Here is a 16,838-nt window from a genome sequence, read left to right as displayed (position 1 = left end):
GTTCTCTCTTGCTCGCTGTGTCTCTCTCTCTGTCAAATAAATAAATAAAATCTTAAAAAAAAAAACACCATCAAGAAAAGGAAGATAACCCACAGACTGGGAAAAGTTATCTATAAATCATCTCATAAGGTCCCTCATCTAGAATATATAAAGAAATTTTACAACTGAAAAATAAGAAAACTAGGGGCACCTGTGTAGCTCAGTCATTAAGTGTCTGCCTTCGGCTCGGGTTATGGTCCCAGGGTCCTAGGATGGAGCCCGTGTTGGGCTCCCTGCTCAGTGGGAAGCCTGCTTCTCCCTCTGCCTCTGCACCCCCTCTCCCTGCTTGTGCTCTCTCTCTCCAATACATAAATAAAATCTTAAAAAAAGGAAAGAAAGAAAGAAAACTGGCACCTGGGTAGCTCAGTCATTAAGCGTCTTTCAGCTCAGGTCATGATCCCGGGTCCTGGGATCAAGCCCCACATCAGGCTCCCCAGGGAGCCTGCTTCTCCCTCTACCATTCCCCCAGCTTGTGCTCTCTGGCTCTCTATCTCTGTCAAAGAAAGAAAATCTTAAAAAAAAAAAAAAAGAAAACTAATCCAGTTTTAAAACGTACAAAGGATTAACATTTTTCCAAAGAAAATGTACAAATGGCTAAAAAGCACATATTAAGATGCTCGAAATCAATAGTCATTAAGGAAATGTAAATCAAAACCATGAGGAATCAAATCCATACCCAATAAAATGGTTAAAAGAAAATAAGAAGTTTAAAAGGTTGTGGACAAATTGAACTCTCATACATTCCTGGTTAGAAATGTAAAATGGAGGGGTGCCTAGTTGGTCCAGTCAGTGGAACGTGCGACTCTTGGTCTCCAGGTTGTGGGTTCCAGCCCCATGTCGGGTGTAGAGATTGCCTAAAAATAAAATCTTAAAGGGGCGCCTGGGTGGCTCAGTTGTTAAGCGTCTGCCTTTGGCTCAGGTCATGGTCCCAAGGTCCTAGGATCGAGCCCACATTGGGCTCCCTGCTCGCTGGGAAGCCTGCTTCTCCCTCTCCCACTCCCCCTGCTTGTGTTCCTTTTCTCGCTTTGTCTCTGTCAAATAAATAATAAAATAAATAAGTAAAATAAAATCTTAAAGGGGCACCTGGTGGCTTAGTCAGTTGAGTCTGACTCTTGGTTTCAGCTGAGGTCATGATCTCAGGGTCAAGAGACCCTCAGGTTTCATGCTGGGTGGAGAGCCTGCTTGTGATTCTCCCTCTGCCCCCACTCCTCTCTCTCCCGCCTCAAAAAAAAAAGATTTCTTTCTTTGCAGAACAGGGAAAGATATATGAAAATCCTGGGGGCCAAGGTGCCTACCACATCAGAATACTCATAATACACACTACTGAAAACAAGCCTTATAATACACTTCCTTCATGTATTAATTACAAACTACTAAACATTGGTAATACTAATTAATATTATCAGATGACATTCAAAATAGAGGTAGTTGTAGTATGACAATATGCATAATCTGAAGACTTGCGGTATTTCTCTGGAAAAGAGAGGATCAAAGTATTATCTAAGCTGTTAGAGAAATAGATTAAGTGAAAAGATTAGAGAACTACGTTCTCCCCTCTGATGAGTCACAACACATTAACACAGGAAACACACACCGCCTTGCAAAATTATTGCAGAGCCTTTGTATTAACGTTCCTAACACCACTGCGTTACAAAGACCATGTATTTGGAAAGTGGAGAAACACTTGGAATCCCAGTAAGTGTAAAGGCTGGAGTCAATTTTCATGTAGGACTTTTTTTTCTAAAAAAATTTTTTTTCTAAGCTCACGGGGCACAACATGGGGCTTGAACTCATGATCCTGAGATCAAGACCTGAGCTGAGATCAAGAGTCAGTGCTTAACCAACTGAGCCACCCAGGTGCCCCTAGTAATTATTTTGAAGGGAATCTTATTGCTCAAATGAAAGTACAAAACAACATAACTGATCCTCTTAGAAGAGAAACTTTCTTTTTAAAGATTTTCAGAGAGAGAGAGAGAGAGAGCCTGCCAGAGAAACGGCGGGGGAAGGGGGCAGTGAGGGCAGAGGGAGAGGGAGACAGGGAGCCCAACCCAGGGCTGCATTCCAGGACGCTGGGATCATGACCTGAGCTGAAGGCAGACGCTTAACTGACTGAGCCACCCAGGCGCCCCTAGAATAAAACATTTTTAAAAATAATATTTGAGGGGTGCCTTGCTGGCTATCAGTAGAGCATGTGACTCTTGATCTCAAGGTCATGAGTTGGAGCCCCACATGGGCCACTGATTTTACTTTAAAAAAAAATCTAGATGAAGCAAGTAAAATGCACTGTGATTGTGGGTATTTTCTGCTCTTCAGCAAAGAAACAGAAGATAATTTCCAAAGAGGCATATTCACAAAAGTTACTAAGAGTTTATTTTTAAGTAATCTCTGCACCCAATGTGGGGCTTGCACCTATAACCCTGAGATCAAGAGTCACATGCTCCACCGACTCAGCCAGTCAGGTGCCCCCAAAAGTTATTATCTTTATTTTTTTAATATTTTTTTAAATAATTTTTTTAAGATTTTATTTATTTATTTGAGACAGAGAGAATGAGACAGAGAGAGAGAGAGCGCGCGCGCGCGTGCACATGAGAGGGGGGAGGGTCAGAGGGAGAAGCAGACTCCCTGCCGAGCAGGGAGCCTGATGCGGAACTCGATCCAGGGACTCCAGGATCATGACCTGAGCCGAAGGCAGTTGCTTAACCAACTGAGCCACCCAGGCGCCCTAAAATGTTTTTATTTATTCATGAGAGTCAGAGAGAGAGAGAGGCAGAGGGAGAAGCAGGCTCTCCACCCATCAGGAAGCCTGATGTGGGACTCAATCCCAGGACCCTGGGATCATGACCTGAGCCGAAGGCAGACGTCCAACCATCTGAGCCACCCAGGCGCCCCAAAAGTTTTTATTTTTTAAAGGTATTTTTGGGTTACTGTTTTTTAAATGCACTTTTGTCTTATTGTTGAATGGGAATAGAGTACAGCTCTATTGGAAGGTACAAATTTAGTAATGTAACTCCACCACACTCTTTTCACCCAGCAAATGAGAATTCCTCTCCAGAAGCAACCCTATTCCAGCTTGGTTATTACTGGCTATATTTCTAGAGACAGTTTATTAGTTATTTTGAATTTAAATGGAAAATGCTTCCTATTAAAGGCATTTTGCTTTTGCTGGGAAAAACAAAAAGGTAGTTTAAAAGACCTCATTAACTTGGGGAGCCTGGCTGGCTCAGTTGGTGGAGCACGTGACTTTTGATCTCAGGGTTTTGAGTTTGAGCACCATGGTGGGTGTAGAGATTACTTAAAAATAAAAATGTTTAAAATAAATAAATAAAAGACCTAAGGAAAATCAAATATCATTAATCTAAAATGTTAAATAAAAATTCATAGACGAATGTCAGTTCTTCCTTTAGGTCTCCTTCAGTGTAATCTCTTAAAGATATACCAATGAAATGTTTAAGGCAATAAAGGTAAAAGAGGGTTATCAACATTGACACATGTGTTTTAACTAAATTGCCTGCTTTAAAGTCATCAGTGCTTTGAGAATAAGGTGCTTAACGATATACTTGGCACACAAATAGTAGGTGAAAGAAATGACCTCTAGGGGGCGCCTGGGGGGGGTTCGGTTAAGCCTCCACCTTTGACTCAGGTCATGATCCCAGAATCCTGGGATGAGGTCCCACATGGGGCTCCCTGCTCTGCGGGGAGCCTGCTTCTCCCCCTGCTTGTGCTGTCAAATAAATAAAATCTTAAAAAAAAAAAAAAAGAAAAGAAGAAATTACCCCTAGGTTTTCTACTTCAAAATGTTGGGGGTGGGGGGTTTGCGTGCGCCTAGCTGGCCCAGTGGGTAGAATGTACAGCCTACTAAAAGAAAAAATAAAATATATAAAAAATAATTCCAGGAGAGGAGTATAGGGTAAACTGAAATAGATGAAACAAGACGGGCAAAACATTGATATTGTCACAAGTAGGGAAAATAGAATCTCTTGAGTTTGAAAATTTCTATAATAGAGTTTTCTTAACATGCTCGAAAGTAACATGATTCAAATTTAAGAAAAAATTCTTAGAAAAACAAATTTATAAATCAGAACGAATTGTATCAGGTGTTCTGAATGGTTATTTTTCCTTGATGTTCACTGCACTATAATTTTCTGCCATGCTAAAAAAAATGGTAAGCATATTTGCATTTTAAATCCCTGAACTGCTCATTACATGAATAGTCTTCAGCCTAGCAGATGACTACTTCTTCCATGAAAGCTATACTAAATTCTCACCGACAGTAGAGTCAACTGCCCACAGCAGTTCTTGCTTATATGATTCAGAACTGTCAAACTGAAAAACCTTGGTTATAATCATTCCCACCAACACAAATTATGTGACACTTCTCCATTATTACAACACTGTTTCATATTGTATTACTACAATATTCTGGTATCACTTCATTGTATGCTGAATTCCAGTTTGCATTTGTAGCACTAAATATTTAAGTTATAAAAAAATTACATTCATAACCAAGAAAACTATAACCCCATACTAAAGATTATTTTATCTTTTCTCCTAGTCCTATCGGAAAACTTTTACCAAATAAATTAGAAAGTAAACTGGCTGGGGCGCCTGGGTGGCTCAGTTGTTAAGCATCTGCCTTCGGCTCAGGTTAAGGATCCCAGGATCCTGGGATCAAGCCCCACATCGGGCTCCCTGCTCTGCGGGAAGCCTGCTTCTCCCTCTCCCACTCCCCCTGCTTGTGTTCCCTCTATCGCTGTGTCTCTCTGTCAAATAAATAAATAAAATCTTAAAAAAAGAAAAAGAAAGTAAACTGGCTGCCAAATGTTAGTATTGGGAGAAACTTGCTAAAGTGTATAGGAGATCTCTCCCACTATTTGTTAAAACTGCATGTGAATGAAAGTATACTTATCTCGAAAGCTAGGCATTGAAAATACAAAATATAGACATCTCAGAGAGTTGGTATTTTTTTGGTTCAAATGCAAAGAATTTCAGAACAGAATACAGTAATGCTATACAACAAACCAAATAGTGCAGAATGCCTTAATACTACTAAATATACATATTCATTGCTTAGGCAGAAATAAGGTGATTGAATAACAAATGGCTATCCCAAGAAAGAAAAAAATCTTTCACATGGGCACACAAATGAAACACACTCATGAATAAAATATCCCTTGCCCTCTTTCTTGGTTCAAAGTGATATGTTACTTATTTAGTGTCCTACAAAAGGTAAGGTGATGCATATAAAGACATTTGTTAATCTGGTTTTCCTTAAATTAGATGGCATAGGATTGAAAAATCAGCATGTTTCTCATCTATGCTACAGCTTTGGTGAAAAGGAGAATGTACTTTTCTAAGAAAAATATGAAAGGTGAGAATAAAAGGTAGGACTCTTCTTTTGGAGAGAAATGATGTGATAGAAATGGAGTTTTGAGTGATAAGCAGGATGGACATAAATGTATCCACCCTTCTCATTCCTTTGCATCCTTGGCTAAGCTCCAGGATACTGGGTAACTGAAACTGTCTTCCAAAAGGGAGGGGAAAGTCCATAAGCAGAAAATAAAACCACATATGCTTTTATTTCACTTACTCTTCAAAATGTTACTGTCACAGCCACACATTTAGACTGCTAAAAACTTCTTTAATAATAAATGGCTCATGTTTTCTCCTTAAATGTTCCTCAAGAAACCCAAATGCTTATGATGAAAGATGCCATATCTCAGAGCAGTAGCCACTGGACAGTTTATCTTCAAATTTTTAAATAAGACCAAATTAGAGATAAAATAAGAACAAATGCCCTCTGTCTGAAGACCTCTGATGTCACTGACTTAGCACAGGGTCACATACGCATTCTGTCAGCCACTCTATACTAGAGTCTATGTTTTATTAATCCTTGCATTCCCAATAGATCTCACAGAGGTACTAAATAATAGTTTGCTAAGTTAAACTGGAAGTTTTAAAAACAGTTAAAACTGGGGCACCTGGCTGGCTCAGTCAGTAGAGCATGCAACTCTTGATCTCAGGGTCGTGGGTTTGAGCCCCATGTTGGGAATGGAGATTACTTAAAAAAAAAAATCTTAAAAAAAAAATTAAAGCCAACCACTTCTTTTTGAGGGACATACTTTAAAAAAAAGGAAAACTGCAAAATAGTGGTGCCTGGGTGGCTCAGTCAGTTAAGTGGCAGCCTTCAGCTCAGCTCAGCTCATGATCTTGGGGTCTTGGGATGGAGCCCTGCATGGTAGGGCTCTGCACTCAGCAGGGAGTCTGAGTCTCCCTTTTTCCTCTGCCCCTCCCCCAACTTGTGTGCACATGCTCTCACTCTCTCTCAAAATAAATAAAATCTTTAAAAAAAGATCTGCAGGGCGCCTGGGTGGCTCAGTTGGTTAAGCGACTGCCTTCGGCTCAGGTCATGATCCTGGAGTCCCGGGATCGAGTCCCACATTGGGCTCCCTGCTCAGCGGGGAGTCTGCTTCTCCCTCTGACCCTCTTCCCTCTCGTGCTCTCTATCTCTCATTCTCTCTCAAATAAATAAATAAAATCTTTAAAAAAATAAAAATAAAAAATAAATAAATAAATAAAAATAAAAAAAAATCTGCAAAATACATCAGGATCTTAACCTCTTAAAGTAATGAACACATGAATTAAGTCAAACTGACATTTCATAAAAAAGGAGGAAATGTTAAAAACTTTAGAGAGAAAAACTCCAGTGTCTGATTAATATCATTTTTTAGCCTCACAGACACTCTCTTAAGCCTTTCCCATTTATGAGAGAATATGGTCAAAATACACTTGAATACTTACACAGCAATTTTTCAATAACCTCAAATGCCTTTTAGTCATGTCAGGTTAGAAATTAGTAGTATCCTGCCAAAACTGTAAACTATTTTATAGTTTGGAATTTGTTTTTTTAAAATTATTCTAGATTTTGCAGTATAAATAAGAGGACATTCCCATGTTTAAACACTTTGGGTGGGTAATTTCACAATTAGGGAAATGTCAATTAAAATAATGTAATATGTTAGGGGTTATTTGAAAGTATTAATTCTGGGCGCCTTTGGTGGCTCGGTTGTTAAGCGTCTGCCTTCAGCTCAGGTCATGATCCCAGGGTCCTGGGATCGAGTCCCGAATCGGGCTCCCTGCTCCACAGGAAGCCTACTTCTCCCTCTCCCACTCCCCCTGCTTGTGTTCTCTCTCTCGCTGTGTCTCTCTCTGTCATATAAATAAAAGTCTTAAAAAAAAAGAAGAGAGAGAAAAAAGAAAGTATTAATTTTAACTTAATACCCATGACCTTCAATTAAAAATTTCACTTCTGGGGCGCCTGGGTGGCTCAGTCGGTTAAGCATCCATCTCTTGGTTTTGGCTCAGGTCATGACATTGAGCGTCAAGTTGGGCTCCGTACTCAGCAGGGACTCTGCCTCTCCCTAACCCTCTGTCCCTCTCCCCTCTTGCACTCTCTCAAAATGAGTATTTTTTAAAAACTCCCCTTCTGTGAAATTGTCCTACAGAAATATAAGTATTTAAAGATCAATACGAGCTTTGTTTAACAGAGAAAAATTCTTTTAAATTAGAGGTCTAAAAATAAAGGAATTGTTAAATCCTGATGTTATTTTCACCCTTGTGACATCATGTGGAAGTTACAAGAATGAGGTAAATATATATATATTCCTTAGGGAAGATGTCGATGACCTAGCGGCAAGTTAAAAAAAAAAAACACAAAAGGGACAAGTGAGCAACACATGTTAAGTATGCCACAGTATTAAAAGTACACACACGTCTTTATTACTAACCCAGTAATGGGGACCGCTTCTGGACTTCGAGGTGTATACAATGGGAGTCTACTTTTACTCATTATACGTCTATACTCTTATATGTAACAATGAGGACCTTACAAACTTCAAAACTACTAGAAAAAAATTAACCTAAAGTCATGGGCCCAAAATGACAGGAACTATAAGCCATAAATGTCAGTTCCTCTTGACTTTGGGGCTTCCATTCAAGACTCGAATTCCCATTTTACCATGTCAGCCAGCTATTTCTTCCTTTTTTTTTTTTAAATATTTTATTTAGTTATTTGACAGAGAGAGACACAGCGAGAGAGGGAACACAAGCAGGGGGAGAGGGAGAAGCAGGCCTCCCGCCGAGCAGGGAGGCCGATGCGGGGCTCGACCCCAGGACCCCAGAACCATGACCCGAGCCAAAGGCAGACGCTCAACGACTGAGCCACCCAGGTGCCCCCAGCCAGCTATTTCTAAGGGATTCCTTCTTTTCACAGGGTCCAGATTACAAGTCAATGGTGGAATTGGATACTCTGCAATTGTATTCTAGAGAGGAAAAACAGCACCAGGCACCCAGAGGAACAATGCATTTCACTCCTGACATCCTGATGGTGTAAGAAAGGTAGATAAGTATCTTTCTTATAACCAGAGCCCACGACTAGCAAGTGATTGTCACAGGGTCCAGGGTAGGTGACAGACTGGGACTGGGCCAGACACCTGACACAGTACTCAACCACGAACAATCATTCATGCTTCTGAGCCTTTTCAAACCTTCAAAATATGGCCAACTGACAATTATTATGGCTTTCCCCCTATTCTTCCCCAGAATAAAGAATATGTATGTGCAAAAGCATTTATGAATGTTTTAAAAATACCTAACAAAGTAACAAATGTAAGTAACGGAGGCCACAAGCTTCACTGCTACTGAGATTCTACAGTTTCTGCCTCCTTCTAGAAAACTAGATGGAGAGGGGAAAAAAACTACAACGTGATATAGCAACTATGGGGATCGGATAGGTTACTTCCAGATCACTTATCGAAAAACCTCACTTACATATTGGTGGATATACTCAAAACATGTAGTCAAAATATCTGGGGAAGGAAAAATAAGGCCTGGTGTAATTTTTAAAATTTGGAGCAATATTGCTTGCGCCAAAGTAAAACTGTATTTTAATAAAAATGTATCTTTAAAGTTGTAATTTAATTTTAATACAATTTTAATAATGAACCGGTGACTGGCTAAACAAATCTTTTTGAAAAGAAAATTTGAGAAGGTCATTATACATCCAAGTTAGAATCACAGGCTATCAGACCTAAAAGGGACTTCCAAAAACATGGGCAATCTCATCATTTTATAAGAACCAGAAAAGTTAAGTGACTTGCCCCAGTTAGGCTAAGAGCTGAGACTAAACCTCAGGTCTCCCAACTTTCAGACCAATAGCGTTCTCTCCATTATACCTGTTGCCTTCCAGAAACTAAAAAGAATGAATCAGATTAAAAATATGTTGATTCTAAGAAAGCACTGAAAAATCTCATTTTGCACATGATATTGCCACGCTGTGGCAATGCTTACAGTGCTACTTTCTTATGACCCGAAGACAGGAGAAAGAAAAAAGGAAAGTTGTATACATAGGTAACCTAAAAGATCCTGCTGTCAATATATGGTTAAAAAATAAACTTATTTTGGTCTCGAAACAGTCTTCTTGGTCAGAGAAAGGACAGAGGCTGGTGCCTGCCATCCTAATCTTCAGTGGCAGACAATATTCTTTTGTGAACTCAGGTACTGCCTATCAAAGGAGTCCTTTGTTTCTGTCCCTCATTTCCACTTCCATCAGAACCTTACCTGGGATAGTACGCAGTGTAGTTCATGAAGAGCTGAGTGCCCGCTGGGTAGTAGGCTGTGGAGGGCTGCAGTGCCCGTGGATTCAAAAGCACAGAGGGCTGATAAATGGCAGCCTCAGTAGGAATAACTGCTGCAGGAGCTGGAAATGTGTAGGAGGGAGGAGACAGGCCTAAATAAGCAAAGAGAGAGACTTTGAGACACATTTGTCACAATGGACACTTGTGCTTGCTTTAAAGTCATTGCTGACTGTTCCACGCATACATCCATTTTATTTTGTTTCACACATACATTTTAAAGAGACCAGTTCTTTAGCATCCCAAGCAACTTTTTTCATTGTATATATTTAATATTTTCTGAAATTTTTGTAACAATGTGAAATTCCTCAAATATGTAATCTTCTAAAAGATTGAAAAAAAATTTTTTTAATGGTGGGTAATTCTTTTGGTGAATCTTCAACTCATCAATCCTTGAATCCTGATCTTCCATACAAAATTTGATTAAAATGTCCAAGCAATCTCCTTTTGATTATATAGATAACAGCTAAAAATAATCTCAAAACCTGAAGACCTAGAAATTGGGAAAAACCATTTTGTGACATGTGATTTTTTGTTTTCTACTCCTGAGCGCCAGTAGCACAAACTAACCCTTTGAGGAAAAAAACCCAGGACTGACATTTAGTATAATTTCACACTAAAAGCTGGGTTGTTGCTGCTTTTTTGAGAGCTATGCTTCTCTTTCATCTTGTTATCTACTCTGTAGTACAGTGTAAGATGAAAATGGTTAGGATAAAAATGATTTCACGAGTTCCATGCATTACGCCAAAGCATAGATGGTGCCAGAGTGAACTGACCTAAGAGCAGATTAACTGTGCATTACTTCTACCTAAATGAACCCCAGAAGATGGGCTTTGAAGCTTATCTACATGTTTGGACCTGTTTTAAAAAAACAGACAATAACCACAACAACAAAACCCCCACAACCCAGCCTGCACAATAACTCGAGAAAACCATGCTCAAGTCTTCCTGAGAGTCAGCTGACAAAATGCTGACTCAGGTTAAAGAGAAAACAGAAAGGATGAAATTCTACTATCTTCTAGTTATTCAATCCAGGCCCCATAACTCTTTTAAGTCACACTAGTTACTGCTCGGTAGCTTTAACATGTGGGATGAACACAACTATCCAGGCCATCTGCATTCAACAAAAGAGATAACGGCATGGTTTGCCTGAATTTGGAATTCTTGACTTTAATTTTTACACATAGAACCATCTAATATATTTTGCAAATAGCAGAAAAGGATACCTTTTCACAGGAAAATCTCTATTGTCTTTTGTGTTTCTTAGGAGTTTCTATAGGTGTATGGAGATGAGTAAGAGTCTGCTGCACAGGGCTACATAAACCAAAGACTGTCATATTGATTTCATATTCAACTTTTAGGTCTCTGCTTCATAATTCACCAAAATTGTGCTGCATGTTTGATACTTAACATAGGTAAGTTTTAAAATTGATTCCTGACCTTAAAGACTCCACAAAAGGGCAAACCGAACAAATTGAGGCACCTAAGTCATATAGAAAACTATAAAGCCTATGCCCATATCTTGCTTTCAAAACTATTAAGTAATTCATTTTAGGACAATATAAAGAAAGGTTGAAATATTTGATAATAGATTAGGCTGCTCAGGTTTGGATATTCCTTAAATGAAAGGACAGTTATTCTTATACTCCTAAAAGAGAATCAGATGTGTATATTCCTAGATTAGAAAAGTGGAGTTTACCTTCAAATGTTCAACTTTGTGAAAAAGTTAAAATTTCAATAAACAAAGTTTAAAACTTTAAAACACTGAGAATGTAGCAGCATTTCTTTCCCAGATTTAAAAAGAAACTCTTCATGGGGGATTAAGCAATCACTATTTTAACTTCTTTAGTTGTTGAGAGTAGATGAAAAACATGCAATTTCTCTTAAGTTTTTTTGCTTGCTGTAAAAAATAGGAGATCACCTCAAGTGAGTTGGTAGGAAAAAAAAAAGTCCAGTTGAATGGGCGTAATATTAGCATGTATCAATTGGCTTTTTTTTTTTTTTTTTTAATGAGTGAACTCTTCCACTAAAATAGCAATTAGTCAATTTTGGTTAAAATTTTTGGGGAGTATTAAAAGACATGGAAATCTATTTTTATGTGGAAAAAGGCATTTTAAGTTTTTTCTATTACCTTAGGGCTTCTGAGAGGAAAGAGGAAAAAAATCAAAGTCTTATGAATAAAGTAATGACCAGTTTTCAACCAGGAAGAGAGAGAAGTAAAAGAATACCATAGCAGAATAATTTGGGTTAGACAGCATGAAGAAATTCCCTTATCGCACAATGCTTGATAAGATTATCACAAGGAAATCGCAAAAGTTACTGACATTACCAGTGGCTTATGAACAGAATACATAGGACTAAGATTACTTTAAGACACCACTTAAACCCAATCATAAGTTTCCAGAACTTGACACTCATTAGTCATCAACTCTTAAGATATTCACCAACAGCAAGCAGCAGATGAATGGAATTATTAGCATTTAGGAAGTCCAAGGGGAAAAAAAAGGAGTAAGCCCCACTGAATGTTCTATGAAAAATACTTTTATCAAATAGTTTTATCGGTACAAATCCCTCTTCACAGAAAGTGATGTCCTAACACACTCCATTTTATTAGGATCAAGTCCATAATCCAGTCAGCTTTCTCCATTATTTTTGGACTATATTCCAAGTGCTACATTCTTTAAACATACCCTGCATGGCTCCTAACAAGGTATGTCTTATTCAGAAGTGAAAACTGTGTCAAAAAGATTCAAATTTTAACATCAGATCCCCAAATGTTCCTTAGTCACGAACAACAACATGGTCTTCAGACTCAAGGGCTTATTCCTCTCACACAGGATTCCAGATGGCTTGCACCCAGGTGCCAATGAGCAAGAGCATGGCTTGAAATTAAGCACTGATCCTGCGATCCAATGGAAACTTTGGCTAATTTATTTACGCATTGGTATTTTTTACTAACTTGCTCATTCCAGATATCCTGGAGAGCAAGAGAAGTGCTCCCCAGATTGTCCTTTCCAAAGAAACTTAATGCTCAAAAAAATTAAAAATGCAAAATGGGCATCAAATCACCCTTAAAAAAAAAAGTTTAATGTGTTACCAAAAAAAAAAAAAAAGGAAAAAGGATCCAACCATACTTATTTTACCTGTAAATGCGTATTAAAATATCTACATAGCCAGGTTGCCTCCCAGAGTCAGTGCTTATCTTGAGCACACTAAGCTTCAGAAATCAAGTGCTTATCACTGGAAAAGCAAGAATATAATTTGAAAAGAGGTATTTGTACTATCTCTAATTATGGGTGTCCACAACCAAGGTCTTACATGATTACCAGATACTCCTGATTTCAGATGGGAAAGTCTTATGTAACCCCCTCACCTGCCTTAGAAAGAACCAGGGGCACAGAAAGTTATGAAAGCAGCTTAAGCACCTACCAGCATGTAGCTTAGAAGAGCGCCAAGACCCAAGAAAAACTTACATGGTAACTTACATGGCGGTGGGGATAAGCCATTTCGATTTAAAGTGCCCCCCATTAACACAAAGTTCATCTCCTCAGCTGAACACTGAAAGACTTCAACATATCTGTCCTTCATGGTTTTTTTATGACACTTCTGTGCAGCCATAAATGCTCTGTCCGCAGACTTCATCTGGATAAAGGCATCTCCTGACGGGCGGCCCTGAGCGTGTGGGGGAAGAATAAAAACAAAAGGAGACTGTCTCCCTCAACAAGGAAATGGTTGCTTACAAAACATGCAAAAGTGACAATCACCCATAGTACATTTTAGCCACAAAATCTGGGTGACAAGTGTTGCCTACTGAAATCTAACTGGCATTTTTATCACCTAATAACCAGAATGGCCCACAAAACCTCGGAGAAAGTTTTGAGAGCTCATAGCTGAAAATGATCCTTTCTCATTTCTGCTAATTAGCATCAATCAGATTTACAGGGTTTTGAAAGGGTCTCCTTATAATTGGGGTTTCAAGGTATAGGATGGTATATGGGGTTCTGCCTTTCTGAGAAATCTGACTGAATCTTATTTGACTGAGAAGAACTAGGAACACAACCAGTGTAAGGGCTTTATGTATACTCCTACATGAAGCTGAATAAACCGGTGTTCTGTGCTGGCCCTCCGTTGTCCATCACTGACGTGCAACATCCCTTTCTCTTCTCCCTGAAGCCTAGGCTGAGATGTGGGCTTGAGAACAAAGAAGGGGGATAAGGAAATGGGAGCCTGCAAAGCACAGTGAGGGTGGGTGAAAGCTGTATCATCAGCCCTGCTTAGAAGTCCTCATCTTACCTCTTCCCTGGCACCTCCACCCGAAACCTTGGTCAGACAGGTGTTTACAGACATTTCCTCAATTACTGATAGCTTGCTAAAAATCTTGTTTAAAACCAAGCTGGTAGACTTCTGTCTCACAGAACCAGAACATGTCAGTTTTCTTTAACATGGACATTTTGTGGGGGAGAAAAAGACACAATCAACTTTTAAGACTCCTTTCCTTTTTTATGGATTTCTTTAAAAGTCTCTAAGGGACTATTTAGTGCAAATTATAACCATGCAAGTTACCATAAGAGTCACCATACCAGGGAAATTAGGGATACCAGGGAAACCCAGTCCAAGATGGAAACCTAACATCTTCAAGGCAGCTAAAAGCTCGTCCATCGCTAAAGAAGCATTTCTCCCAAATGCAATCACAATAGGTCACGTGGGTCAATAAGAGGCAAATATGTCCATTGTGGTTAATCAAAGAACAATAGCCCCTAGGTTATTAGAAATGGTGTTCAAAGAGAACCAAACAATTTCCTGGCGATGCTGAATTGTAGGGAAGATTTATTCAAAAGGACTCCCCCCAGTGAAGCATGCTAAGAGGATAAATAGATTAAAAGTTGCATAGCTTAATATTGACATAAGAGTTAGAATGAGCATGTGCTGGTGTGGAAAACCAAGCCAGGGGCTCAGGAGGTTTTCTGATTCCTCATACTCTGACTAGCAATTTAGAAAAATGTTGGTATTTCCAATATAAACCTATATTCAACCCATAATGCTCAGAAAACATTTTTAAAAATTAATGCAACCTTGCTTTTAAGAGTTCCAAAATTTTAATTAGAATCACTTGGTTTACAGGTTTTTAAAAATTCTGTCCCGCTTGTCATAGCACACAATGCTGGTAAATAATTCAGCAACTAATGGATTAATTTTGTTTAACCAAAAATCAAGGGACACCAAGACAGGAACTACTTTTAATACGCTTAGAATATGTACATCTATACCATTAGAATTTCGTTATCCCTTGATGGAGGCTTCTCAACATTCATTAACACATTCGAGTGCCTGTTATGATCACACAGTATTCCAGGTGATACAGATACAAATCCTTACTAAGTTTGCACTCTATTAAATGTCATTTGATGTCATATATATATTATATATAAAATAAGTGAGTTCTAAACAGTCTATAGATAAAAAATACTTTGGAAAACAGACATGCTCTTTGGTTTATATACGGTCTACAATCACTTTCATACTACAACAGCAAAGCTCAGTAGCGGCAACAGTAAAATGTTGTATTAGACGGATGTGTTTGTACCCTTCCTGAGACTACTGATAATTTGGTGCATATAAGTGATGTTGGAATCAGAGCTGAATTTAAATTACCATGCTCATGATAAAATTCTCTGGAGTTCATCTGAAAGACCTCCTGCATCTACAGTTAAAGCTTTCCTTAAAATTTTGAAAATTTCCAGGCGCCTGGGTGGCTCAGATGGTTAAGCGTCTGCCTTCAGCTCAGGTCATGATCCCAGAGTCCTGGGATAGGGTCCCGCATCGGGCTCCCTGCTCAGAGGGGATCCTGCTTCTCCCTCTGCCTCTCTCTCTCTCTCTCTCTCTGTCTCTGAATAAATAAAATCTTAAAAAAATTTTTTTGAAAATTTCCTTGAAATTCACGATACCGCTGATGAACACCTGTATTTTTTTTTTTTTTAAACTGGAAGAGAGCCTTTGATCCTAAGAATAAGCAAATCAGTTTTCCAATAAGTTACTCCTTACCTGGTGATTCAATACCATGTGAACCCCATGAGTTCGAATATCTGTGGAAAACTCCCCCAGAAAGTCCAGAATGTCCTCAATTGTGGCCGCATAGGGAAGACCTCGAAGGCGTATACAGTCTCTAACATTTGTAGGGGGTACGAATTGCTGAGGTAGCACTGGAATAATGGGAGGGGTTGGAAGTGGAATAAGAGGGGCCGAAGAGAATCGATTCAGCACCTGTACTCGAAGCAAAAGAGAAGTGATTTAGAGCCTTGCTCCTCCGATGGGGTCTGCAAACAAGCACAGCAGCACTGTGCTGTGGAACACGCTGGGGAGCGTGTCAGAAATGCAGCAGCTCAGCATCTCAGTCCTACCCCGGACCTAGGAAACATGAACCTGCATTTTAACAAGAGCCCCAGGTAATTCATAAGCATATTCAGAAAGTTTGAGAAGCACCTAAGGAGATAGGGATTCATATTGTTCAGCGGGGAAAGCACGAGATCCCCACTTTTGTCAAGTGCATGCTGAGGAACATGCCACACACAATACGATGTGCTTCAATTAAGGACCGGTCTCCTGGACAAGTACGTCACGGTCTCAGGACAAATATCCTGAAAAGTATGTTGCTTGTATAACAATCTAGACATACTGCTAAATGTGAACTTTTATAGCAATCTATTAGACTTCCGTTTCACGAAGCACGGTGTTCCCCTTAATATTGTTATCACATTCTACCTGCAAACCCAAGCGAGAGAATGACATAGTAAAGGAACCACAGGTCCAGCAATGACTCTGGATTAATTATAATGTAATGCCACATTCTAACAATGTATAAGCCTAAGACAGGATGGCTGGTAATGTAAAAATGAAAAAAATTATTTGATGACCACAAAATAATCAGTTTTGATGTGAATTTGAGATAGTGGCAAGACAGAGCATCTTGACTATCTTTTAAAGTCATGGAATTCGGCTATCTTGAAAATGAGTAAGAGGTTAGGTATATTTAGGAGAAAGGATTACTCCCAGGCCAAAACTCTATTATAAGGTTCTGGTCTATCTCTAAAAAAAATTAAAAATTGAAAAGAT

General features: G+C 39.1%; 1 protein-coding gene across 10 annotated transcripts in view; it reads right to left on the bottom strand.

Moving 5' to 3' along the window:
• The window catches only part of ESRP1 (epithelial splicing regulatory protein 1), a 56,537-nt gene that overhangs the window by 13,009 nt on the left and 26,690 nt on the right, over nucleotides 1-16,838 (bottom strand). For 5 of the 10 annotated variants that reach the window (XM_027580205.1, XM_027580235.1, XM_027580253.1 and 2 more), the window contains 3 exons: nucleotides 15,771-15,989; nucleotides 13,202-13,400; nucleotides 9,655-9,823 (listed from right to left, as the gene is read on the bottom strand). In XM_027580205.1, the coding sequence (XP_027436006.1) occupies nucleotides 9,655-9,823; nucleotides 13,202-13,400; nucleotides 15,771-15,989 (587 nt within the window). The remainder of the gene's footprint in view (nucleotides 1-9,654; nucleotides 9,824-13,201; nucleotides 13,401-15,770; nucleotides 15,990-16,838) is intronic. The other 5 variants (XM_027580221.1, XM_027580244.1, XM_027580261.1 and 2 more) reach the window with 2 other exon arrangements.

This window comes from Zalophus californianus, chromosome 4, assembly GCF_009762305.2.
Source record: "Zalophus californianus isolate mZalCal1 chromosome 4, mZalCal1.pri.v2, whole genome shotgun sequence".
Classification (NCBI taxonomy): domain Eukaryota; kingdom Metazoa; phylum Chordata; class Mammalia; order Carnivora; family Otariidae; genus Zalophus; species Zalophus californianus.
This window is presented reverse-complemented; position numbering and strand designations above follow the sequence as displayed.